Here is a 27631-nt window from a genome sequence, read left to right on the forward strand (position 1 = left end):
TGTTTTTTTAGGGGCTAGCCATTAGCCTGCCTTTGCTTTGGAAAAGTGATTCAAGATGGAGTAAAATTCCTGTTAGATTCAGGAGGCGTAAAGTAACTTACTGTTCTGTAAAAATATTGATGGCTGCACTGCTGTTACTAATAAATTGAAGGGAAACTGTGCACCCTGGTCTTGCTTTGTTTTCTAAACAATGCAGTGCTAAGTATTGATTCCCATATAAACTTAGGTCTTGCACAAATGGAAGTTGACGTTAAAATCCTGAAGCTTTTTGGGGGTCTTAGAATTGCTTGCTGATACTTAAACTCCTGAATTAAATTCACCTAATTTGACAGATATTGTAAAGATTGCCTGTTGCCCACCAGCTATTTGAAAACAAAGCAGCCTGCTCAGGTTTTTGTCTAGAATCAGTCTTAATCACACCGATTTGTTGGAAGGAACACCATTTCAATTAGCTTAAATTTGATTTAATAATATCTTGATTAAATTATTTTCCAGATTGCAGCTTTTTTTTTTCTTTTTTAAGCTATTTTTAATAATCTTGATGAAATTATTTTCCAGATTGCAGCTTTTTTTTTTCTTTTTTAAGCTATTTTTACTTAGCTGTAGGTTCAAAATAAAAATTGTTTACTGTCACTTGGGTGTTGAGGTGACTGTTTTTCCTGGTTGAAAAATATTCACCACCCCATTACCTCATTGATCACTAGTACCTATAAAAATAAATAAATTCTCTTTACTGATTGTATTTGTTTTGGAAGCTTTTCCAAGGAAGATCACTTAAGGGGCTGATGGTGTGGAAGAATGTTGAGGACTCCATGTTAACGTTCAGAGTGTAGTACTCAGAAGTTCTTAACTGCTGCTTGATTCTAGTTTCCAGTGTTGCAGGTTAACTGTAGCTATTGCCTGTGTATTGTAAACTTACTTTGATGGGATCAAGAGGATGTTTCTGGAAGCTTCTTAAGATGGCTGTCCGGGAGAAGTCTGATTACTGGGTTTTGTGCAGTACAGGTGTGTTGTGACACTTGCAGCTTGAGAAAAATGAGCGAATGCTAGTGTGATCTTTCCTCTTTTTGTGGCTTGCTTGTTATATACCTTTTGGTAGTCACCTTTTTCTTAGCATGGGTGCATCCAAGGGCAAGTTCATTGAATATTATTTTACTGAGAAGTATTTCTCAAGTACTAGTCCTAAGAAGTCTTGTTTGTGAAGAACTAGGATCAGTCTAACTTCAGCATTGCCAAAAGTCTCGTACTTTTTGTGTTAGGCCTGTTCTGTTCTTTAATTCTGAAGCAGGTCCTTGTGCTGATGCACTGGGCATCATAGGTCTATGTGGGTCCTTTCAGGCTGTGTCTGTTCCTACTTCCTGTACCCCCTTACCCACTGTATCAGATACTCAGCATGGTAGTTCTGGGCTTTGAGGAGTTTTTTAGGCATAATCCAAATACAATCCAAGTTCACTCTACCTTCTTGTTCTGCCTGAGAAGAAGTGTAGTCTTCTGTGCAGATTGTTGCAATAATCTTCCTTCCAGGAAGGGATTTTATAATGAATTTGTTTGGAGTAGATGGTGTGCAAATATTTACAGGTGTATGGTTTGTTTGTTTTTAAGAAGCCCTTCATACTTGAATCAAGTGAGACGATTGAATTAGGCTTCCTGAATCTTTAAAGAATTAAAGATAGGATTGTGCCTTCTATTATATGTGTTATATTTCTGGATTGAGATCTCTTCATGTGATGCAAACAAATCTTGAACACTCAAAGGTATCCTTAACACTTTGAAACTATTATTGCTGCACGTAATCCTTCTACTTGTGTACTTGGGGATACCAGTTTTGGTCATCATCTATCTGTGTGTGGTTCTGCATACAGTTGGAATCATAGAATATCCTGAATATCCTGAATTGGATATGCCAACGCTTATCCAATGCTGAATTGGCTTTTGCCATGCTTATGTTAATTGTAAACACTGATCAATACAGAAGTATTGTCTGTGCTTCTTTAAAGCATACTCAGTGCATTTGTGCTGAGAATTTAAATGTCTCTGAAAACAAGTGAATGACCCAGATTTGGTGTAGATCTACCTGAATTTATGATTTCTAAGAGGGAGACTGCTTTTGCCTTTCAGATCACAGTTGAAAGCAGTCATTTTACAGAGCCTTTAGATGACCAGTTCCATATATTTGCTTTAGGGTCTAAAGTATCACTTCAGCTTCAGGCTAGTGAATGTGACAAGGGAGGTCTCCCCTCTTTTCTCAGAGACTGTTGTAGTGATTTTTTTTTGCTTTTGCCTACTCTTGCTTTTTGTCAGGACTTTTTTCTCCCCTCAGTGGTTCAGATGGAAGATCAACAGTTGGTCAGTGTGTCTCCTAGTTACACTAGCAAAGGCTCTGTTGTGATTTTTAAGTTAGAGATAATGAATGGTGTTGCTCATTAACCTAAATTTATGTGTGATCCAGTTTTCCTTAGATCTTGTCATAAATATTGGTCACCTAGCTGGCTTGAATGTAGTAGTTTGAAAATGAAATTAACTTAGAACAGTTGGGCTGTGGTGAACTGTTTTGTATGGTAAGCAGAAAATGAGCTAGAAAATACTATGGTAGAAAAAAGCATAAAACATCTTTCATCTTCAGAGTATTTCACTGACTTTTTTCTTAAGCTTAAATGGGATTTCAGTTTATTTTAAAGTAAGATCTGAAACCCAGGATTGAGAGGTTTGGTTTTGAGTATCCATGTTTGTACTGTAAAGGTGTTTGTTCTCATTAGGTACAATGAAGCAAATCTTCCATATAATTGCATTAGTGATACGTGACATTAAAGCTTAATTGGCTTATTTTAAATATCTTGCACATCAGTTTCCTTCAGATTGTGAAAATTGAAAAGGTCATGAGTGCAGTTTAATATTCCAGGGTGAGAGATTTCAATTTTAGTACAATTTGTAGAGATTTAATTAGGAAACATGGCTAAAAGAAAAAGGATGTTGAATGCAAATTATGCTGTTCATTAGAGTATAGAAGCTGAAACATCTTGAAGTATTGTGGAAATTTGATTGCAGATCAGTAAGCGCCTTGATTGATTTTTTTATTTTTTAAAGTAGAAGTTACTGTGACTGTTCTTCAGGGTGTATACTTAATGTCATTGTCATAAGCACTCTAAATATGCTTCCTTTTTCATGGAGTTCTCTTGTAACCAGTATTTTTGTTTTTCAGGAGATTGATGAAGCCTGCAAGAGGATAAAACGGGAAATTGATGACTTAGGTCCTGAAGTTGGTGACATAAAAATCATTCCACTGTATTCCACCCTTCCTCCACAGCAGCAGCAAAGAATATTTGAACCTCCCCCACCAAAAAAACAAAATGGAGCAATAGGACGAAAGGTAAATACTAAGCTGCGTTAGTATTATGTTCTGTAGGTAGCTACTCATATTTGCATGGGCCATGAAATATGACTTTCAGCTCCATTAAATATATTTCTACAGCAACAAGTACAAGGGGGTTTTTTAATGAAGCCTTAAAAATGCAGTATTTCACATTAGAATTTTTAGATAACTTGAAATTTGTCTCTCAGTGCAAATCGAAGTTCTGTCAATTGTCTATACAGGGCCAGGATGTTGTAATAGTTTGATTTGAATCAAAATGACATTCATTTAAGTTTCTTACATGAAATAGATTTACGTGGAGGATGGCATTTTTTCCGTAAGTAATTACTGTGAGATGTGCTTTTTACCCCTTTTTTTTGTTTGTTTTCTTTTTTGAGACAGTTTGGGCTGTCTCTTAGGGGTAGATTGTCAGGCAGGTTTTATCTGTTTCTTAAGGTTTATGAGAAGGTGCAAGTTAAAACAAGTATGCTGAAGTTCAAGGTTTGTGTTTTTGTAGTAATAAATGAGGAATTGAGGTTCTTTTATTAGGCAAAATCGATTGAGAAACTGAAAAACTTGAAATGGCACAGTGAATGTTCTTCATAAAATTATTATATCAGTGCTCCGATAATCCATAGTAGAAGCTGTGTGTTTTTCTAGAAGAGAGTCATATTAAAGCTTCCTAAGACTAAACTTTTGCTCTGCAGAGTGGCAGTCACAAAGCTAAGATTTTGAAGGTCAAAGCTGAATCATACTGTGCGCTCTAGGCAGGTTTGTTCCTTGATTATTTTTGTTTTTGTGCAGTACAATGCATGTATAATACTAGTGACAACTTTCTAGTGTTCTGGAAGAATAAATCACTTATTAAATTTAGTGAAATTATCTTCCTCTTCCTGCAGGAGTTGATTGCAGAAAGCATTCAAGTCTCAAATCATGAAACTAATGCTGCAACAAAATTGTATTTGAAAATGACTTAAATGAATGAAATTGCTTTTAAGTAATAAGTGATAGCTACGTATTTAATTAAATTTTCAGTCGTGTTTAAAACTATGCCCTTCAGAATAGGCAGGTTTTGGTTTTCTGCATAAGAGGATAACAAGTGTAGAATGTAGTTTTTGTTATGTTGAAGTGACGGAGCCAGTACCAGTCTCTGAGAGGAAGACACTCTTGGTGTAGCAGCTGTTTTACTGCAGAAGTTATGCCCAAAAGATACTTGCTATTGGGAAAAGCAGGCACAGCATGTAGGCAACAGACTTAGACCTATGAAGTTACTTTTCCTCTTTGGCTGAAATATTCTGGCTTTACTTTTTATCTCCATAACAAATCTAACTATGAGTGAAAGTGCATCTGTGTTGTATTTTTTTTAAAAGTTGGTTTAGTTTTAGTTAGTCTTAGTGATCAGGGTATGTAAAGTAAAACTGTGGTGCTGTGCCTATCTATTTAAGAAAATACCTGTTTTCATCCAGTCCTTTGTGGGAGCTGAACCTAGATTTTAGCACTGCTGAGGAGGGAGCTCGTAGGTGATCTGAATCCTTTCAAGGCTCTAATGGTCATACAAGTGTAAGTGAAGTGCTTGCAGTAGCTGACCACGTATCTCCTGAGCTTTAACCTCATGGAATGAGAGATGCTGGAATAGTGGTGCATTTTGCTGTAGTAATGATGGTAACAGCTGGTAGTCATGCACCTTGACAGCTTTGCACTTCTTTGTCCTCTGTGAGCTAAGAAAGCAGCTGTTGTTGTGAGAAGGCTTAAGATTACAGACAAATACTCCACTATTAACTAGTAAGAACGGTTTGTTTTTTTTTTAATTGAGGAAAACGAAAAAGTTTCTTTTGTCCTATGTTAAAGGCTCCTTGTCATCTTATCCCTTCTTTTCAAACTGCGTTCTAGTTTCTGTTTCAGCAGTCTTGAGCATTACTATGCAGTACACATATGTTTTTAGAGGTAGATACTATTTGTTTTAATATTCAAAACAAAGTTTTTAAATTAATCTCAGAACTGCAGAACTATAGCTAAGGTTAATTATAATTCATTATTTTATATGGTTAAGTGCTAATTTCAAATGTTTGATGTTCAAGTAACTTTGTACTTTGATTTAGACTTGAAAGATATTATAATTTCTTCAGCCTTTTTTAAAGCTTCTTTTTTTACAGTCATTGTCATTTTTTAAGTGGTGTGACATTAACAAATGATATCTGTATGTGCAACAGAATCCACTGGGTAAATAACTTTTTTCCTTCTACCTTAGGCAAGTTCTGTATAGATTAAGTGGATTCAGGTACAGATCAAATTGTTGCACTGTGGACTTAGCACACTAACTGTACTGAGTTCCTGATATTGAAGTGTCCTAATAGAAATCAGTTGTTAAAATTAGCAGGATAAAAACCCTTTTGTTTTTGAAGAATCTGGGTGTGGATGATTTTGTACATTAGCAGAAACAGAAAAACACAAAACTTAAACGAGATACACTCTATAGCAGCAAGCTAAATGTGGATTGCCTAGACTTCTAATGTGAGAGTATGAGTTTAATTTGTATATTTAATGCCTTACAAATTTTTAATGAAGATGTATTGAGATTTTGCACTGACTTGGACTTACTATCTCCTGACTAATTTGTGCAGGTCACCTGTGAATGTGTACAGTATTTTCTGTATGTTTGAGGAATTCGAAGTAGCATGTCATTTTAGGGTGAAACCCCATAATTCCAAAATAATTGTCAGCATTTTTCCTAAAGTACTGCTTTCAATATATTGTAGCATTTGGGCAGACTTAGACCTTAAGAAGAGGCAAGCTGAGTGTGATAAGTAGCTGACTGGCAAAGTGATTAGCAAGCAGGAAGGGAAATAAGCAGTCACTGGCCTCTGTGTAATTCTGAACTAGATATTAGGGGTCTCTGCAGTTCTAACTGATAAAATGAAAGCAGTAATGACAGAATGCTCTGAAATTAGGAAATGAAGGGTAAGCACTTTCAATGAAGTGCTGAACAGGTTTTGGATCTTTTCTGAGATAATAATATGTAATAACCTGATTCAGTGTGGTCAGTGTTAGGATGAGAGCTAATGGTATCCATAGCTTGTTTCACTGCATCTCCGGACATAAAAATCTAGATGGTAGTAAATGAAGCCTTGGAACTCTGATAGTTACCTTTGCTTTAATTGTTGCATGTGACTTAACCTTCTGAAAGGCTAAGAGTGTAACAGGAAAGATACGTAAAGGTGTTTGAATATCTGGTGATAGAAAAAGACAGTAGAAATTAGATAATATTGTTCACAATTGTAGCTGGAATGTGTTGGTAACGGCTTTATTTCAAACCAGATTTAAAAAAATACTGTGCTGGTAATATATGCAACTTTCAATTTAATATAATTTAACCAGTTTACCATGTTCAGGCTTTCAGGAAAAGGTAAAAAGCTAGAATTAATACATTTTGTTAAAGGGTTCCAGTATAACTTGTCATTTTGTATGAGAGATGTGAGAAGAAAAATTGAGTAGTGGTTTCATAAGTTAAATTTTTGCTCTTCTTTTTTTCAACTAACATTTGTTATGTTGTTAGTAGGCCCATAGGGGAGCAAAAAACAGTGGATGAAAACCGCTTTATTTTCACTAGAAGTTGCTCTTGTTGATTTCAGATCATCCTGTGAAATTGTTGGAGAGCAGCTCTGGTAGTGATTGATTAAGTGATGGAAAGTTTACTGAAAGTTGTTTGTGCAGAGACAGAATTGGAGCCCTTCATCTTTAGGATGAAGTAGTTTCATTTAGTTGTTTGGGTTTTTGTTGTTTTTTTTTGACAGGTTGTGGTGTCCACTAACATTGCTGAGACATCATTGACAATAGATGGCGTAGTGTTTGTGATTGATCCTGGCTTTGCAAAACAGAAGGTAGGTACTATTTTTTTCTCTTTATAGTAGGAAAGGTGATGGAATCTGGTTTGCTCAGGCTTCTCTTCCCTTTGCAAACACTGACAGGTTTTTTTACAGTTGAAATCTTGAAGTTGGTTAGTTTGGATTTGTTTTGTTTTTAGTTTATGATTTTTACAGGTTGCTCTTAGTCCGCAAATTTTAGATATAATAATTAAAAAAAAAAAAGTGAGCATTTGGTGTTTGACTTGGAATATAGTTTTTTCTAGACATTTTAGGAAGGGTGGTTTTGTACTGTTAGTCTATGCTTGAGGATGCTCAAGTAAAACGAATTGTATGAAAGTAAATAAAAGTGGTTCTAGAAGCCTTCTCTTCTTGTAAGTCACTGTAGAAAACTCCGGCACTAAAATGAGAATAAATGATCCCTGATGTTTCGTGTCAGTATTTATCATGTACTGTTGCAGCCCTGAAGATTGTAATCAAGCTTGTATTGTGGTTCTTGGAACATCATAGGGTGTTCAGAGGAACTGAGGTAGCTTTCCTGCAGTCAACCCAGTAACTACATAAAATAAAACACGAATGTCACTGGCTTAATTTGGTTTTTTCACTAACTTTATAACTTGGTTTCTTAGTCTTTTCCTTTAGTACAGTAGTGGTACACATTTTCAGCCTTTTTAACTTTTGCAAAATGAGACAGACATACAGCAGAATGTGAGTACAGGCAGTGTATTTTTATGCACAAATTTCAATCACCATTAAGGGAGAACTTTTTTCACGAATAGTTCTTTCTACAGAAGGTTTTCTTCCAGTATGAGAACTAAGGTTTCTGTACGTATTTTATACTGAATCATACCAGAAAGGTCTTAAAACATGGACTGAAAATGTCTTCAGCTAAAACTACTGTTTGACTACTGCCTTTGTTTTTGGTGTATTCCTTTCCATGAGCCCTGTTGAGTTGGCAGGGCTGCTGTTTAGATACAGCTGCAGTGGAAGTTTTACACTAAATACCAGCAGATATTTTGTACTGTGATAGTCTGCATGTACCCTTGAAGTACAGGTTTTTTTGTCAGCCTGATCGTTACAGTTGCATGAAACGTTAATGTTTGAGTTTTCTGATCTTGAATATGATTGTTCAACCTTGTAGTGATGCCTAGAGAAGCTACCTGGAACAGAGGCTAGACAGTGTTAAAGGAATAAACTAGGTATTTGTTAAAAGGCCTTCAAAGGATACACCTTGGGCAGTACAGGAGCCTGGTTGTGGCTCTAACCCAGGTGGATGTCTGGTCTGAGTTTTGACACTTTCATAGATTTTGGTCCATTTACATATTGGGGTTAATTGTCCGATTATAGCTTCGGGTTATGAAGTCCCATCCTCTCAAATTGCTTTCTTCAATTCGCCATTGTTTACATTTTTTTGGTCCAAAATAGTGTCCTTGGTTCTCAGGCTGGAAAAGGATTGTTTTGTCTAACTAAACTGTGATGAGAACTTGCTAACACTTTATGTGAAGTTCAGAGTTACACTCTAAAGCAGTACAGAAACTGGAAAATATGAAAGCTAAAAGTTAAGACATCAGTGGTTACATCAAGACAACATATTTATGGGATTTTTTAAGCACCATGAGTGTTTAGCACTCTGTAGAACAAATTTGACACATTCCATTTCCCATGAAAATCTTATCTAAAAATACGTTTAAGAACAGGGAACCTGGCAGGAGTTGCTGTTAACAGATGAATAAAAAATGCTGTTCTCTAGGCAGTTGTATTTGAAGCTCTCCAGTCTTTTGTAGCCAGTTTTTTTTTCAGATACATACAACTTGTGCAGAAGCTGTGTTTAAAAATGAATTTTAAGCAGTTTGGGTAGTTGTCCTATCCATGAACATTGTTTATTCTTTTTCCTTCTCCTGCTCTGCCTCCACTTTGAAATAGGTGTACAATCCTCGTATCAGAGTGGAGTCTCTGCTGGTGACTGCCATCAGTAAAGCGTCTGCCCAGCAGCGGGCTGGCCGTGCTGGTCGTACTCGACCAGGCAAGTGCTTCAGGCTTTATACAGAGAAAGCCTACAAAACTGAAATGCAGGTAAGATTGTGGTTTTTATATTGTGTTTGCAGGAATGTCTGATTCAGGTTGTTGAGTGCTGTGGTATTAAACAAAACAAGAAATTGAATACTTCTGTAGTATAAATTGTCTGAAGAAGTGTTACAAATTTTCTTTTTTTTTTTTTCCCCCTCATCCCCCCAGGACAACACATACCCTGAAATTTTGAGGTCTAACTTAGGATCTGTAGTATTACAGCTCAAGAAGCTTGGTATAGATGATTTGGTGCACTTTGATTTTATGGATCCTCCAGGTATCTCTTTCCATCTTTACAATCTTTATTCTTATGACTACTTTATATAATGACAACATGGAATAAAGTCTCATTGGTTTTTTTCTGGGTTGGTTTTTTTTTTTTTTTATTGTAATCTGTAAGGAATTGTCTTTTGTTTATCCTTAAATTCAGTGCTCTGTGTCATATCCAAGCAAGCTTTTTCTTTCTGTGTAAGAGCTTTTAGTGGAACCAGGGAAGCTAGTCAAAGTCCCTTGTCTTCAGAGAATAAGAGAAAATTCTTGGCGTTACAAAGCTTGTTATTTGATGTTTTTTATTTATCACCTTGATTGCACATTCTAATTGTGCAATCAGTTAACAACTGTTTGTAAATAAAATGGGCCGGCGTTTTTTAAAGCTGAATGCATGGTTTGGTTCTAACTGTAGTTTTTATGTATCTGAGTGTTAAATGTTTGTATATGCTTCAGAAAAAAGTGGGTGATATTGCTAATCAGAAATGTAAATCAATCATGTATAAATAGGTGAATTGGTTGTTTTTTTCCCCTAAATTAAAAATCTGACCTACTCTGTAAGTTTTTAAATAGTTCTACAGAACTGTTAAATTCTTTGTTCTGTGTAATATGTATGATAGCTTAGCAGAAAGCTAAGCTTTTGATTAATTTAATTTTTTTTTTTTTTGGTGAGTTAATACTGACTGAGCAATGCACGATAAAGAGAACATTCTTACTGGCTTTCTGAAAGACTGTAGGTATCTAGAGTTCACATGCCTGAAATTTTAGGACTATTGATTTATTTAGTGTGGAACAAGGGAAAACGTATCTGGAGGGAAGAGTGATATTACTGGTATTTAATATTTCACACTGCCACTGCTGTCTGAATTTTGAAAAGCAGTAATCTTCAAATATTAAAAGCTTGTGATTAATTTTAAAGCTTTTCTGAGTAAGTGTTCCCTCCCTGCCGCCCCCATTCATTCAAGCTTGGGTGTGTATTGCTGGATTTGGCAACAGTTTTGCATTTGGATGCTAGTGAATGGAGAACCAAAAAAAAAAAAAAAAAAAAAAACCAAAACCAAAAACAACCTAGTAACAGTCTGTGCTTCCTTGGTTTTTCCTGATTCAGAGCAGTTTGGGTAATGTGCAAATTTACATTATTTTTTTTCTTTCAGCTCCTGAAACTCTGATGAGAGCCTTAGAGCTTTTAAATTATCTGGCTGCTTTAAATGATGATGGAGACTTGACTGAGTTGGGATCCATGATGGCTGAATTTCCATTGGATCCACAGCTGGCTAAAATGGTTATTGCAAGCTGTGACTACAACTGTTCTAATGAGGTCCTATCTATTACTGCCATGTTGTCAGGTAATAGCAGGAAAAGAGAAACTAAACAAATTGCAGATCTTCAGTTTGGGGAAAATTTAATTTTCCCACATCAGGAAAATAACATAAATATATTTTTAATAAAATTAGATTCGCTTTTTAAAACTTCATATATGGGTTCAGTTATTATGGATTTATGTGGAGACCTTGAAGCTAGTGAGTAGTAATGTTGAAAACTAGTGCATAAAATGATCTAAGAGCTTGCTCCTAACATCAGTTAAAAGTATAAATACTTGAATTGTTGGGGATGGGGAATCAGGCTAGGGGAACAGAAATTTCCATTTAGGTTCATAGTCAGGCCTAGAAATATCATCTTGACCACTAATTTTTAAGGCAGCAAAATCTGTTTTGTATTGTGCATTCTTCTGCACTTTGAAGAATCGCAGTCTTCCCAAAGGAATTAGAGTATAATTTATATTAAATCGTAAGATGGTACATGATACACTTTTCAGTTACAAAATGGCAAAACTTTAGAGCAGTCAGTGCTTCCAAAGGGAAAAAAGCTTTGAAGGAAGCTTATCTTTATAAGAATTAACTGAGGTGTACAGTTGTACTTTGCCACTGTTACATGAATAGCTCTGTGTCAGCGCAGAGCTGCTTGCTGAGAGAGCTTAATGAGAGGAAAATGTTACCAAGAAAACCTTGTATTTAATGTTCCCCATTGTGTATAAGTGACTTTGTTTTTTTATAACTAGAGGTCATAGGACAAGCAGCAGGTTTTAATCTGTTATGAAAATGGGGGTGCTCATACGAACTCTCTTAAGGATGTGATAATTTACCAGGCTCTCCACAGTGCAGGTGTATTGCTGACATGCTTGACTTGGTTGGATAGACAAAAAAAGTTTTGATTAAGTTTACAATCTGTTGCTTCAGTTTAGTTTTACAGTGTATTTATATGAAAGTTTTTAAGAACAAGTTAAAATGTTTGTTTCAGAGTTATGATTGTTCAGACTCAGAGCAGATGGGCAGGGCAGAATCATAATATTTTTGTTTAATTAAATGGTAGGCGGTGGTGGTAGGTTGGTGCCTGTCTTTTTCTTCTCTTCTCCCTTCTCCCCCCAGTATCTACTATAGAACAAGTCTGTTTAGTTTTTTTTGTCCATGGCCTTCAATTAATTTGCCTTACTCCTTTTCCAATTTACCTTCCCCCGGGCCATGATACCTTCTTGGTTTTAAACCACAATTAATATAATGATAAATAAGTTTTGGGGGAAAAATAAAAAATGGATTGAAGCTGGTTAATGTATGGGTCATAACTAAAACACTACTCTTAAAAAACCCATAGTTGTGGTCTTTGTTAAGGCTGTTTCCCAAAGTAAGCACTTTAAACCAGCAGCATAATAGTATGTTTTGTTGCATTAAGTGCACGTAAAGATTGTCAGGTTGTTGATAGCAATCCATGTATTTAGTTTGGACTGAATGGGAAACTAGGTGACAGAAAAGAGCAAAAATAGCATTAAATAAATGATCAGACTAAATTATTGTGCTACATTTTATAAGAACCATGCTGTGATATGGAAAGTACTATTACTTTTTGAAACACTGAGTTAAGGCAGTGATAAAATAATCTGGATTTTGCCTTTGAGTTAGAAATTTAAATATACTTGATGTTATCTCTTTTTTTCAAATGCAGGACCCATTATACAGGGTGTTTATTTCACACCTGCATTTCCGTTTTCTTTAATGCATTGGTCTTTGATTCACTGTTATGGTGTGATTTATTCCCCCTCCCCAAGTTGCATCTGGTATTCAGCTCACGATATCTGGTGCTTTGGGGCTTCTGTGCAAATTTAAAACTAAAGAAAAACTATATAACACTGCACAAAAAAGCCTTCATTTGCTAGGGATGCATCATATGCAAAGAGGTGTTCTCTTGTGATTGCAAGGCTTCAGTTAATGAGAAAACTAATGTAGTCCCAAGCAGCTGGAAAAATATAAAGGATTTTTAGTATTTGATAATTAATTTTATTGAAATTTAACCTCTTAAGAATTATACTTACTTAAAACCAAACTGGTTATTTTGTGGTGTAGATCTACATGAAGTAAATCACAAAATGGGTAAGGACAAAATGGAAGCAATCAGAGTGGGTGACCTGGTGCAACCTCCCTTCTCCAGCAGATCTCTTACAACTACTTTCAAGATCTTGTGGATTGAGATCAATCTTACAACATACTAAAATGTTCACAGACCATGAATTAAGTTGGCTGCAATACTGTTTATGGTCTTTGCTAATTTTTGTCTGGAAAAGAGATGGTAAAATAGGATTTTTGGATGGAGATGAAATGAATCAGATGTATGTAAGAGAATATAAGGATAGAGAAAGCTCATCATGTTGTATTTTTTGATCTGTATTTTTTATTTGAAGTAGTGCCAAAGGACGGTTTAACCTTCCACCACTACCGCTACCATCACAGCCTTTAGACTTATTAATACCTTCATTCACATGTTTCTGCATACCAGTGCTGATAGCAATACCGTGTGGGAAGAGACTTTACTGGTGTGTTCTGTCTAGTAACAGACTTGTGATAATCAAATCTCAAGTTGGTTTAGACTGTGCTAGTACACTACAGTTTCAGAAATACTTACTTTGTCTGTAGGGGCTTTCTGAAAAAGCAAATTTGCAATTGAAGTGTTTAATTCCATGGGGTACTAGCTCCTGGTAGAGCTATCAGCACTGGATTTGAACTAAGATTTGTTTAGCCTTCCAGTCTGTGTAGGTAACCTTGATGGCCTTCAGACGAGAGATTTTGATGCGTACATATAATTCTATTTAAATAATCAGGTACTCTGTAGCTTTGAAACCCTCTTGTCTTACAGATGTGGTTAGGTGTTGATGTACCAAATCAAGGTAGTAAACAGTCCAAGATGCAGTTGGAGGCCATCCTGCCCTGCCCTATGCTCTGTGAACTGACCTAGCTAGGCCTTGTTCCTCTATCTGTGAATGCGTGACTCATCGATATGGGCGTTTGTGTTGGGCCCATACCAACCTTGTTTAGTCCCACAGTGTTTTGTTCGCCCCACGGAAGCAAAGAAAGCAGCAGATGAAGCCAAGATGAGGTTTGCCCACATAGATGGAGATCATTTGACGTTGCTGAATGTCTACCATGCTTTCAAGCAAAGTAAGTCTGTGTCTGTTTTAGTAAAATTATTTATGCTTTGTGCTGCCAACTTCCTCATCTGGGTTCCAAGGACACTTGAAGGGCTTGGGTTTTGTTATTTAAGTGCTACTTTCCTTTGGGGGGTCAAACAAAACCAAAAAACTACCCAAGCAATCTTGTAATAAACTGATGAGCATGCAAATAAGCCAGGCTTTTAAATCAATGCTCGGTAACCTTGGACAGAAGGAAGCAAGTGTTCTTGTAATTAAGAAATATTGGAAGTTTATCTAACATTAATTATAAAAAATAGGCATAATTGCTTAGTGACTTTTCAGGAAGAGCAGTGCAGAAAAAAAACTGTGAATTTGAAGAAGGATATGGTCTTAGAACAAAAACCTTTTTAATTCTAATTTCTTAATGTAGTTAGGAATTTTGTAATAAAGCTTTGGAAATAGATTGAGAGGTGAAAGGATGATGCATCGACAAGAAGTAACATAGAACTGTATGATACATATGTTTCAATTATGTCATTTCTGTGGATGGAGTGTAGAGAAAAATGTAGATCCTCTTCAACATAGCCGAAGTATATTTTAGCAGCTTAAAGAAGACAAGAATGAAGAGGTGAAGCTAGGAGTTCTCTTCAACAATGAGAAAGTGACCCACTTTTTTAAACTGACTTACATTGGTGGCAAATAAAAAGATTGCTATGAACTGCCAGCTGTGTGAACTCGGGTGCTCCAGTTATACTTTCCTGTTAGCAAACAAAAAGCAAACAGTCTTTTTACCCTGAGTAAAAATAAATGCAGCTTAATGCCCCTTTCTGTTACAGGTTTGATTTAGAAATTCTGTATTGAAACCTTCTAAGACTGTCATTATATGACAGTCGAAAATAAGTGCAAAACTCAATAAATACATTCAATTTACAATACAAACAGTAGCTGAGAAACTTTATTAAACATCTGTAAATAAAAACATTCTTTGCTTTTTTTTTCCTGTTCTCTTTTTTGTTAATGGGATCCAGATTATCTGGCAGACAGTTTGTATATTTTTCTGGAAACCATTGCTTTAATACTCATGTTGCTGAGGGATGGAGCTATTTCAGGAATAATCTTGCGAAATTGTGAATTGTCTTCTGGAATCAGAAGACAAAATGCTACTACTGTTTGTATATAGAACAATATAAAACATGGGTTATCCATGATGCACAGTTCAGTTGGCTCAAAAAGTAGTATGCTATGGTAGTGTACAGTAGAAACATAACTGTACAACAACTTCATTCATACTTCATTTAAAATATATTCTGTAAGGTAAAAGTGCAAGAAAGAACTTTGACTTACCTCGACTGCCATAACTTTCATTCTTTTCAGTGCAAATTAAGAAGAGTCTCTTCTTTCCTAGAGTTACCTTAAGTTTTAATTCTTAAGTCTGGCTTTGTTGGATTATTAAACTGACAAAGATTAGAAGAGCATTACTTGAAAAGTCAGAGAATTGTTAGGGAGAACTGGGTTTCTTGATGTGAAACATGCATGTATTTATACTGACAGAATGACTGAGGCTTGCTGTTTGATCAGATTTCTCAGAGCTACCAGCAGTAGGAACAGTTGGAGTACGGAGTTCTGTTACAGTGGCTGTATTTTACCAGTCACATTTACTTAAACTGGTGTGAGGTGTGTCACACTTTGAGAACAGACTATATAGCTCTTAGCTTTTACTTGAATCCTTGATTTAAGTAGGGTTTCATTTCTTAAATACAGCGTAGTTATGTACAGTTATCTTGTATGTTCATTGCATGCTGCAATTAAAGGCTGTGCAGTGTTCCTGACCTCATGTTTTACACTTCAAGTTTGGAAGATGGTTTTTCTAGTTGCAGGATGGGATGTTTGAAGTGTCCAAAATTTAGTGGCATGGTATTTCAATAAAACAGCAGTGATTGTGTTTGTGGTGTTATATTGGTGAGGGGGAAAAGCCCCTGCTTTTCTTCTGTCCTCACCACGTGCTTCTTGAATAGAAAAGTTTTGGCAAGTTACCTAGTGCAGGAAATCATCGGAATAAAGCAAGAGCTGTTACCATTTATAAAAGTTTATGGATATCTTTTTCTGGTTCATCTGACTGATGAATCGGTTAGTCACTTTTTATTTACTTGTTCTAATTTTGATTCATGTTTTCTGATGTTGCAGATCATGAGTCGGTTCAGTGGTGTTATGACAACTTCATTAACTACAGGTCCCTGATGTCTGCAGACAATGTACGCCAACAGCTGTCACGAATCATGGATAGATTTAATTTGCCTCGTAGAAGCACAGATTTTACCAGTCGGGACTATTACATCAACATAAGAAAGGCATTAGTTACTGGGTATTTCATGCAGGTATGTGTGTGTTCTCGTAGGGAAATCAGTTCAGTGTTTATGTGGCGCATAGTGTTAGTCTTGTTGTTACAATTTACTAAAGCTTAATAAATGTTACTTAAATTACATGTGGCTAACTATATTACCGGGTTGTCTTTGTCAGGTTGCTAGGTGATGACTCAAGTAACATATTCTTTAGTCAAATGGAAAAAAAGTTGATGGCAATTTTATTGGTGTATCAGAATATTTCCGGTATGAGCATTCATGAAATAACTACATACAACATTTCAAAGTAACTGCAGAATATGTAGTTCTAAAGCTATTTGTAATGTGATGCCAAAAAGGGAAGTATAGTGGTATGTAAATACGAAAAGTACGTGATACTTACAGAAAGAGTTATTTTCATTTGCATGTTTTTCCATATTTATATTTTACTTTTGAATTACATGAGTCAGATACTGCAGCACTTCTGTAATCTCAAGATGTATACTGTTTGAAACACATTTTCCAATTGAGCCAGTATGCTATGGAAGCCAGTCTCCACTGCTACCACCTGCATGCTTTGTATTTCAGGTTAAACATGCCCCAAGCTAGAATGCAGACTGCTTGGGTTTTTGTATAATTTTTTGTTTGGTTTGGGGTTTTTTAGTATTTTTTCCCCTTAGTTCCCATCCTGCTGTGATTTTTCTCTTCAACATTCATCCTTAAGACTGCTGGAGTCTCTTTGCTGGCTCTTGCAGATATAAACTGTGAATCTTCATCCTCATTAATTCTGAACTGTTGTGATAATGCTTTTCATAGCAAGAAAACATTTGACATGTCTCTGCAACATCTCTGCTAGAGCCTAAAACCTCACTTCTGGAGAATACAATCTTGTTATCTTTAGGAGGCTGACCAGTGCCCATTGCATCTCCTAATTTTTCTCTTGAGCTGCACTCTGGTGGTGTTGAAACACAGACCTTTGCCAGTGGGTCAGTGCTGTGCAGGTGAAGATGCCATGGGCCTGACAAGCACTGCACTTGCACACCTGAGCTGGGCATGGACTTGGGCACCATGTCCTTAAACTGCCCCTGCCCAGTGTTGTCTCCAGGGCTCAGCCAGCCAGTCTGCAGCAAAAACATGTTCCTAGGTTTTCAGAATACAGAAATATCAATGTCAAGAACTGCATTTCACTGTAATGCAAATGGAGATTAAGGCTGTTGGCTGCTTTTAAATAATTAAATGGTTCTAAAGCCTTACTTGCTGTAACCTTTCAGACAAGCAGGCTGTAACTGTGTTCAGTCCTTGAATTTGGGACATGTTGTATGCATAATCCTTGGCAAATGCTTCAGAACACATTCCCGTCTACATCTTCAATCTGTAAATGTTTTGAAAGACAAAGAATGGTTCTGCCCAGCATTCCATTTTGGGCCTCGGGCAGGTCTGAGCACCACAGCTGCACTTTTGTTTGGCACTACACCCCATGCCTTCCTTCACTTAATTGCACCTCTGGGGAGGCCATGCACTTGAAAGTTGGTGTGCTCTCAGTTTATGTTACTCGGAGCAAAACTCTCCCTGTAATTGGTGTTCTCCTATTAGAAAACACCTGTTCCCATCCATGGAGCTGCACCAGTGTTGGTGCAAGTGGGTTTTTGTGTTGTAGGAGTTAGAGATCTGACTTAGTATTTTTGTTGTGAATAGAGTAGTAAGTAGGCTGATGCAGATGAAAACTAAAGCCTGTCCGGAAGTCTCCTTGGGCTTCCATGGTCAGTAGGTTGTTTACTGCCTCCCTCAGTCAAAATACCTAGTAGAGTTTTTCGGGTGTATCAGGATATAGGTATAGCAGACCTTTGAAACTGTTTGGAGTGGAAGCCATTTCAGCCATTACTCTTCTGCTTCAAAGTGTTTCATTCTATTCTAGTTTGAGTTTCTTCAACTCTTTAAACCTCCATGATAGTGTGCTATGTATTTGACCTTGACTCTGAACCTTTTATGATGGATTCCATGTTGCTTTAAGAAACCTTCAGTAGAAAAATTTTAAATACTCAGATGTTATTTACCAGCAGCTGAATTACTTACGGTTGTAGTCTGTATACACATTATACCCTCTCCAAGCTAATAATTCAGGCTGCAGCATTTGGGGGCTCTTGTTCAGAAAACCTTAGTAATGAAATGCATACATCATCCTTTGTCCTCTTAGTACAGAACATGTGTGGAATTCCAAATGTGGGCACTTGTGAAATGTGTGCATGTACTTTAGATAGCTTCTGCATGTGAAGTACTGAGGTGTGTGGACAACACATGGCAGAAGTTGATTCTTCAAACTTTCTAAATTTAAAAAGGCAGTGTGAAGTGGAAAAAGCAGTGGTAGCCATTGTCTTGAAATACTTCTCATTTGCTGCATTGTTTAGACATTGGTAATTGTCTACTGTCCTAAAACCAGTAATAAAATTTCACTATAGAATTTTCTGTACTAATCAAGATCTGTGGTTTAGGTCAGGCCGTATAGGCTTGTACTGACAACTGTAAAGTACTGGTTATGTAATCAGTACTAACTAAGTACTATATACCTACCTTCAGTTGTGTGTCAGAGACAGATAAATGTGGAATTTCTGCTGGTGATGAATCATCTCTTTACCCTTCATATTTAAATGCAAATTTGAATTCCAGTAAATCTGCCATAGACAAGCAAAGTGAATAGTAAAATAATTTAAAACTGTCAACAGTTCTGTGTACAGTAAAACTTCTGGAAAGATAGATATTGACAGGTTAAATGTCTTTTAAAATTTTTGTGCCATGTCTCAGATTTCCTCTAGTTCTTATAATGCAAAACTTTTAAAAATAACTTTCTGTATCACAAATCAGAATATGCAAAGGATATGTAAAATACAGCAAGGGTGATCTTTGCAAAAAGGGGAATACTGATTTCTCATTTACTTTGTTGTGAACATAGTCTGTCGTAGAAAGGGAGAGGAATTGGCATATTGTACAACTGTAATATATTTGTAATTTGGTAATAAAGTTCCAGAACTAGGTATAGATTATTTCTCCTACTTCTGTTAAGTAACTAAGCATACTTTATAGAAAAACCTAAATAGGATAAATACCATAGCTTAGTGTTGCCTGAATATCAAAGTAAGTCACAAGAATAGATAACCCCTTAATGGTCATCAGGCTTATCCCTGATACCCATTCAAAAGTAAGCTTAGAGCCTTTAAAGTGTTAATAGTACCTGAAGTAACTGTGTTTAAGACTAAGCAAAAAATAGTTACACTGCAGAAAGTGAGCTAAGGAAGCAAATCGGAAAAGGCAAGCAAATTACTTAAGGATGGGTCATCTTCCTCTTGGTGATTTTGTTATCAGTTGTCAAGAGCAGCCTAGGTTTTTGTCATTGTATTTTCAATCTAGTATTGAAAACAGAACAAGAAGTGATAGTTGAACATTTACATCAGAATTTAAAGGTGGAATCAAGTCCTCTGTTCTCAAATCAAAGAATGGGTCAGGTTGGAAGGGACTACAGTTGGATTATCTGGTCCAGCCTCCCTGCTTAGAGTCATCCTAGACAACATGGCACGGCATTGTGTTCAGACAGTTCTGGAATATCTCCTGTGAGGGAAACGACAAACTCTCTGGGCAGTCTCTTCCAGTGTTCTGTCACTGCACAGTAAAGAAATTCTTCCTCATGTTCAAATGGAACTTCAGTCCATTTCTGTCTGTCGCTTCTTGTCCTGTTGCTTGGCACCACAGAAGACAGCCTGGCTCCTTCCTCCTGCCGCCCTCTCTTCAGATACTGATTAGGCACTGATGGGGTCCCTCTTCTCGAGGCTGAACAGGCCCAGCTTCCTCAGCCTTTCCTTTTGAAAGAGATGCTCCAGTCCTTTCATCATCTTTATAGCCCTTCTGTGGACCTGCTCCAGGAGCTCCATGTCTCCCTCATAGTGGGGAGCCCGGGTCTTAAGTCTCCAGATGTCCCTCACTAGGGCTGAGTAGAGGGGCAGGATCACCTCCCTCATCCTGCAGGCAATGCTTTTCCTAATGCACCCCAGGGTATCATTGGCCCTCTTGGCTAGAAAGGTATACAGATCAAGCTTGGAATTTTTCCTGGGAGATGTGACTTAGTCAAACACAGGCTATGTATATCATACATATATCAGGCCATGTATATCATGGTCACTACAGAGGATAAACTTAAGTGACCAATACTGTACAGGAAGTTAGATGTCTGATGATTTGGCTTCTAATTAAAATCTCGTTCCTGATGCTACTCATTCTTTGGTGCTTATTTCTTGTATGGAATTATGTATATTTTGAAGTCTTTACATAATCAGGCTCCTACAATAATAGAATGGTAATAAAATAAACTTACAACACAAAGGTGGTCAGTGATGCATTTAATAGTATTCATTTTGCACTTTAGGAATGCGGAAGAGTGGTGTAAAAGTTTTTAATGGATTCAGAAACACTCTTGTGTGTGCTCCAAGCAGAAATTTTGGAAATCCAGGCAACTGCCAAGGTTCCTTTGGTGCATGCTAGCATTGGTTTGTCAGAAAGAACAAAGACCAGTAATTTCTGTAAACTGTCAAGACTACCATGTCGCAATGTATAGCCTTAAATCTAAAAGGGCTGGATCTTGTGATACTATTCTTGCTTTTGACCTTTCAAGTGCATTTGGATTTAGTGTTAATGTTTGATTGAAGACCCCTGACTTTGCCTTCTAGGTTCAGTGACATGATAGCTAATAAATAAGCACAAGCATACTTAAAATTTCAGAGGAGGGTGTGTAATTCTTAATAAAATTGTGGTGAGAGCTGGAAGTGAAACGTTTTCCTCTTGTGGTATGTGCCACTGTTTCCATTTGGATTTGTCATATTCATAGAAATGTTACAATAGTCTCTAAATCATCAGCCATGTGGGCTTTCTGGGGCTGCACAGTAATTGTTGCAGAGATACATGGGCTGGCTTGGCACTTGCCTGTTCTTTTAGCGTTGTCTTCAAATAGCCTAATTCTTTGTTGATCTCAGGGTTCAGGTGTGTTCTGTAGTATCTTGCTTGCTACCACTACTCACCAAAAAATGAACCTATTTCCTGGACATAATCTGTATGATCCTGTGGTTTCTGTGGAAGCTCATGCTCTTTATACTCTGAAAAACATCACAGAATGGTTGAGGTGAAAGGGCCCTGGTCCAACCGCCCCTGTATTTACAGGCACCGGTATTGCTTGCAAGCCAGGGTTTCAGAGGAGCGATGTAAACTGCCTCACATTTGTCCTTGTTTGCTCTCTTATGTCAACCTTGGTGCCTGCCTGAGCCCATTCTAAATTCTTTTCGCTCACTGACCTGGCAGGCCACTTAAAAAGTGGAAGCAGGAATGGGGTCGGTCAGCTGTGCTAGAATAGTGCAGGCCAGGAATGAGCAGGAAAATGCAGCAGCTGGCAGATCACTGTGGCTTGCTCTGGAGCCGTAGCTTCACTGTGTATTTCCCCACAGAGTTGCCATTATTGACCCTGAAATTCTCTACTAAGGTGTGTGCAAGCAAGCACACTCGATGGAAACATCTAAAGAGGACAAATACTGCAGCTCACTGTTACCTCAGGATTGAAGCCAGTCACAATAGTATGTAACCACCTAAAGGTGGCTTCTCCCTGATATCAGTAGTATAAGGAAACCTTTTCTTTGTAATTTGGGTTATTTTTAGTTCTTGTCCTTCCCTGGAAATTACGAGCTAATTAACAGATACATTTCTGTAGCATTTATTTTTCTTTGCATGTGCTTCAGAATTATGCAAAATCAGTAAGAAACATAACTCTACCATTACAAATTTACATGCAAAAGAAAATTATATTTGGGAAAGGTAGAGTATAAGACTGTACTGTTTTAATACATATGAGTGAGACTGGGGTGCTGAAGGTAAATTGTATTGAATTTAACAGCACACTTTTCTAGAATGAAGCCTAAATAATGCATTGTTCTGTCCTTTTGTAAGAAGAAATAGAACAGGTAAAATAGATACTTTTGTATGCATGTGTACTTTTGATCTGAGAAATGAAACTTATTTTTTAAAAAAACCTTCCTTTGAAAAAAAATCATAATCCCATAGCAAGGTGTGCTGTGTTTGTGCTAGGCCTGTGACAGATGAGTGTCTAGTCTGGTCTGGTCTGCACTTGAAATAAACTGTTATCTCTCAAATCTTGTGTGACAAAATTTGCAGACTGTTGAAATACTTTGTTCTACTCCTGAAACATGTTCTGGATATTAATGTCATACACTCAAAGTAAGTAATTTTTTAGTGAAGAGATACTCTGGCTTAAAAATTGAGGTATTGCTTTAGAAGGCCTGGGGTCTTTAAATGTAATAGGTGGAATTTGCTCTTGACTAGGCAAAAAAAAAAGGTTAAATATACCTAGAAATTCAAGAAAACAAGGAAGTATACAGTCTAGCTGTTTTAAAGGAAAACAGCTAATGATCTTATTAAAAATATGTCTTTTTTATGTCTTTCAGCCATTGCCCAACCTACTTAATCTTTTTACTCTGTGTGTGTGTATATATAATGAGAGGAGGTTCTTTTCAGCTGCTGGTATCAAAGGGTTAATTTTAGTTACTTGTTCTGTTAGATTAGCTGTTCGTACAGAGGATATCATTTGAAGGATAACTGTCTGCTTTACCAGATCTTAATGAGCTAGGTATCACAGCATCTTGGCAAAGCAGGCATTATTCCCTTTCATGGAGCAGGAAGCTTAGTCAGAGGGAGGTTAATTGATTTTCACCAAGGTCACAGCACAAGTGTGTCGCTGAACCTACATTTTCCAGCTCTGAAGCTCATGCTGTAGTGAGACCTCTCTCATAAAAGGATAACATTGTGGCTTACTGGCCCCACAGTGGCTACTGCAAATTAAATGCTTGAAGCAGATGTCTGTAGTAGACCACAGTTGACTTTGTGTGATGTTGCAAACCTGTCCAGTATATTCCTTCCTTTGTGTTTGCATTGCTGCTATTCCAATAATGATTATTCCCTTTGGGTGATAATTATTTTTGTATGTTGCTTGAATTGTGTATTAGAATATACACGTACCATGATAGTTAGGAAAAACATCTGGCATCTTGATTGTGTCATAAAAAAACATGAATACTTGAAGTGGTCAAGTGACGTGCCAAATTTAAATGAGGTTTGAAAGTTGGGTTAGTTTGTTTTCTATAAAACACTTAACAATCAGCTTGAAAATGCTTCATTTAAAAATTGTCTGTGTTAATGGAAAAATGTCTCTTTATTTAGGTGGCACATTTGGAGCGAACAGGGCATTACTTAACAGTAAAAGATAACCAGGTGGTGCAGTTGCATCCCTCCACTGTTCTTGATCACAAACCAGAATGGGTGCTGTATAATGAGTTTGTCCTTACAACGAAGAATTACATCCGGACATGTACAGACATCAAGCCAGAATGGTAAGCCAAAGTATTGCGACAGTCGTGAGCTACTGTAGAGCTCTTGTTTTGTTTTGTTGGGGTTTTTTTTCCCTTTTTTTAAGTTGAGGTCATTCTTTTCACTTTTCTTGAAGCTAATTTTACAAAAATGGTTTGAAGAATGGCAATGGTATGGACTTGAGATCTTGTAGATGACTAAAGGTTTTCTTTGTGGGTACTTGTGCCTTTTCATGGGTTTTGTGTTTAGACCTCTGATGCCTGGACTCTGTACAGTGCACAGCTTGACTTGGAGCTAGTTACTTCAGTAAGCCTGGAGCTGCTTGGAGTTCTGAAGTTTGGGGCTATGTCCTAGCACCCACTTGCATACCTGAGTTGCAGTGCTTCTCTTCTCAAGATCTAGGACTTCTTCTGTCTGCTTTTTTCTGAAGGCTCTGAACAGCATTTCATGCTTTCTTAAAATTCTAAGAAAAGAGATGATAATAGTGGTACAACTTCCCTGTTATGATACTTATTCATCAGCTAAATATATCGAGGAAATCAGAAGCCTGAAAATCTGCAGACAAGCAGAGATCTGAAGCATCTTGTCTGTCTTTAAGGTTGTACTTTAATTATCAGGTTGTAGTATGCTCTGGGGACATGGGAAGCTCTTCAGTTGCTGTAATTTTACTGTTGTGCAGGAAGAGTTTAAAGATTCATAAGTTGGAAAACACAACATATATATTTATATTGTCTGTAGTATCTTAATGGAAAATGTGTCTGAATCCCTGCTTAGAAACCTTGGTTCAACAAACACTGTCTAACCTAAGGCAGGATCCTGCAGCCTTGGTTGTACTTTTAAGTTTAGAACAGCTAAGGCTGTACTCTTGACACAGGTGGGTGTTTGTGTAGACTTCTGTGGCTGACAGACTGACATTAAGCAGAGGCTCTGGCTGTGTGGGTTGCCATGGCAGGTAATGAAGCAGCAGAAGGAATCTGTGAGGGGCACATGGCATACAGGAGCATCTCATGAGACTCATGTGCATGCTTTTTGCTTTGAACTTGGACACTTGCTCAGGATGGCACTGCTATTTTAAATGTGTGTGCATGTGTGTAAATTTCAGTTAGTCTTAGAATTGCAGAATGAGCTGAAAATAATGGATAACTTTTGTTTCCTTCAGTTGTAGAATTTCTGTAAAATAAAAAGCATTTTAAAGTTTGAGTATCAGTAACAAGCTTTTCCTTTTTTGACAGGCTGGTGAAAATTGCCCCTCAATATTATGACATGAGCAATTTTCCACAGTGCGAAGCAAAGAGACAGTTGGATCGCATCATTGCCAAACTTCAGTCCAAGGAATACTCACAGTACTGAATTTATGCTTTGAACTGAAGTTATTCAGAGGACAGCTTTAAGAGATGAAAGGATTCAAAGTTCAAGTTGTGCTCTTCACTTTGGTTCAATAATGGCCTTTATTTGAAAGCTTTTTAATTTTTCTTTACAGTAAATATTCCATTCTGATTTCATAAATTAAACATTTATGCCTCCCTTTTGTGTTGACACTGTAGCTCATACTGGAAAAGCTAATCAATGTTTTGCAGTTTATTGAAAGTAGTTCTATATATAACAATGTTATAAGCATTTCTTTAGAAATGGTTGAAAATGCTTCTAAAAATGTGATTATCGACCATGGTATGCATGATCGTTGTAATTGTTGACATTCCTTTTAGAAGTTGTGAAATGTTACAACTTGTGCTTCTGTAGACACAATCTTCGGCTTCAGTACAAGGGTACTGACTTCAATAAAGTCTATTTATACTAATTTTGTGCCACAGTATGTCAGTATTTCTATTGTTTTGATTGTAATATGAGAAGCCCATTTAGTCTCCCATTAAACTGCTGTTTTGATTGACATGGCAGTAGTTTAATATTTTAATACTAAAAGTACAGATGTTTAAGCAGCACAATGATGATATAATATGATGCATACAATGTTGATCCCTTGCAAACTTGTTAAAATTATTTAGGAAAACTCAAAATGCATGCAGATGTGTTAGGAGAATGCTTTCTTCCAACATAGCCCTAAATATTTCTCAGACAGAACTGTAGTAGCGTGTCCTATAAAGTGAAGTGTGTGTGGCCAGGTAAAAATTGCTCTGCTGGGCAGTGTTCAGGTGCTGTTTAGGATCAACACAAACAATAGCGTAAGTGACACTGTAGATCAAATCACACTGCACTGTTGTAATTTTGTAGTGATTTTTTGTGAAATATGATTTGACAGCATAATCCCATGAGGAATTTATAGTAAAATTTGATCACAGGGCTGGATCACCTCTTTTAGGAGGACAGGCTGAGAAGTATTGTTCAGCCTGGAGAGTAGAAGGAGGGGACCTTATTGTGGCCTTAAAATACCTCCAGCGGTTTTAGAAGAAAGAAGATTTTTACCAGGGCCCGTGGTAAAAACTTCAGCCAGTGACAGGACAAGGGCAAGGGTTTTACTCTGGTAGAGGTTAGATTGAAATTGAACATAAGGAAGAAATTTGTCACTGTGACGGTGGCGAGGCACTGCAACAGATTGTCCAGGGAAGTTGTGGGTGCCCAGTCCCTAGAGTATTCCAGGTCAGGTGGAATGGGGCTTTGAGCAGCCTGGTGTCCTTGCCTGTGGCAGGAGGGTTGGAACTAGATGATCTTTAGGGTCTGGTTGAACCCAAGCCATTCTGTGGTTTAATGTATTTGATCAAATTTCTGTTTTTCCCTCCCCCTGGAATACACTGAGCTTTGGTCCTTCTGGCAAAGAGCAGCTGGATCAGCTCTTGCTGAAACTGGTTCCCTTAGGAAGAGAGCTGTGCCACTGTAAGGCTGAAGCAAAAATAGGTTGCATTGCAGAGCTGATAACTAACCTCAGACTAATTTTAAGCACTGATGTTTGGGGTATCCTGTCCTATTTAAATCAGCAGTGGTCTATAAAATTACTTTGAATACTTGGAGAATTTTCTTCCAGTTTCAAATTTTTTTTTTAAATTGCCATTTATATGATGGAGAGTAGAGAAGTTTTGAAAACTTTGTTAGGACTTGAAATGGTAATAGTGAAGATCAAAATGTCAGAAGATTAAGATTTGAGTGGATTTATAATATGCAGTGGGACTTGGGAGTCTGTCTTGGGTTTGCTAAGTGAGAGGGAGTGTTAGAGGAGTCTGGACTTTGTTGCCCTACCAAACCATTTTCAGTAGGAAGGAAGGAAAGAGCTTTACTCTGCATAAAATGTCAAACTGGATTGTGTTTTCTGACTGCAGTTAGAAGAGGTTGTATTTAAAACAGGGATTCTGAACTCCTTAAGCAGCTGGATGTCAAACTAGTATTTCTGAACGTGGAAATTGCTGCTGTAGGATGACTTGGGCTGGATATGTGGCGTTTCCTGATGATTTGCTTATCCTCTGTGTGGTGAGCAGAGGGGGCTGCTTTGTGCAATGCTGAGAACTGGCTGCTCCCCAGGTAAGAATTCCTCTAGTATTTGTATGCAGCCTTCAGCTGAACGGTGTAGAACCACCTTCTGCATGACTTTGCCTAGGTCTGGCAAGGGCCACAGACAGTTCTTCACTTGAAATGCCTCAGGGACCCCAGAACCAGCTGGCATCAGCTGCTGTAGCTTAGGTCCTTGGGGATGAGGGAGCAGATGGCTTTGGCTGTGAGTGGAACTTGACACGGGGAAGACTTTGGCTTGTTTTTGGTGATTTTCCTTAAATTGTCATACCCACAAGCTCAGCTTGGGCTCTGACAGCTAACCTGGGCTCTTTTCACTGTGCTCTGCCTTTGCTACTAGGAATGCAAATACTACTGGCCAAACTCACGTCCTCTGACAGCTGTGCAACCCTGCCACCTCCCAATTAAGCTGGTGACACCTGGGCTT

At 37.4% G+C, this 27631-nt stretch overlaps 1 protein-coding gene across 1 annotated transcript in view; it reads left to right on the forward strand.

The window, feature by feature from the left end:
- Positions 1–25546, forward strand: part of DHX15 (DEAH-box helicase 15) — a 45978-nt gene extending 20432 nt beyond the window's left edge. The window contains exons 6-14 of the mRNA XM_041403169.1: positions 3200–3367; positions 7141–7227; positions 9133–9282; positions 9445–9553; positions 10698–10889; positions 13905–14027; positions 16184–16374; positions 23602–23771; positions 24981–25546. Coding sequence (XP_041259103.1) covers positions 3200–3367; positions 7141–7227; positions 9133–9282; positions 9445–9553; positions 10698–10889; positions 13905–14027; positions 16184–16374; positions 23602–23771; positions 24981–25098 — 1308 coding nt within the window. The 3' untranslated portion in view covers positions 25099–25546. The remainder of the gene's footprint in view (positions 1–3199; positions 3368–7140; positions 7228–9132; positions 9283–9444; positions 9554–10697; positions 10890–13904; positions 14028–16183; positions 16375–23601; positions 23772–24980) is intronic.
- Positions 25547–27631: the final 2085 nt, after the last annotated feature.

Source organism: Onychostruthus taczanowskii, unplaced genomic scaffold (assembly GCF_017590055.1).
Source record: "Onychostruthus taczanowskii isolate IOZ18803 unplaced genomic scaffold, ASM1759005v1 scaffold2, whole genome shotgun sequence".
In the NCBI taxonomy this organism is placed as follows: domain Eukaryota; kingdom Metazoa; phylum Chordata; class Aves; order Passeriformes; family Passeridae; genus Onychostruthus; species Onychostruthus taczanowskii.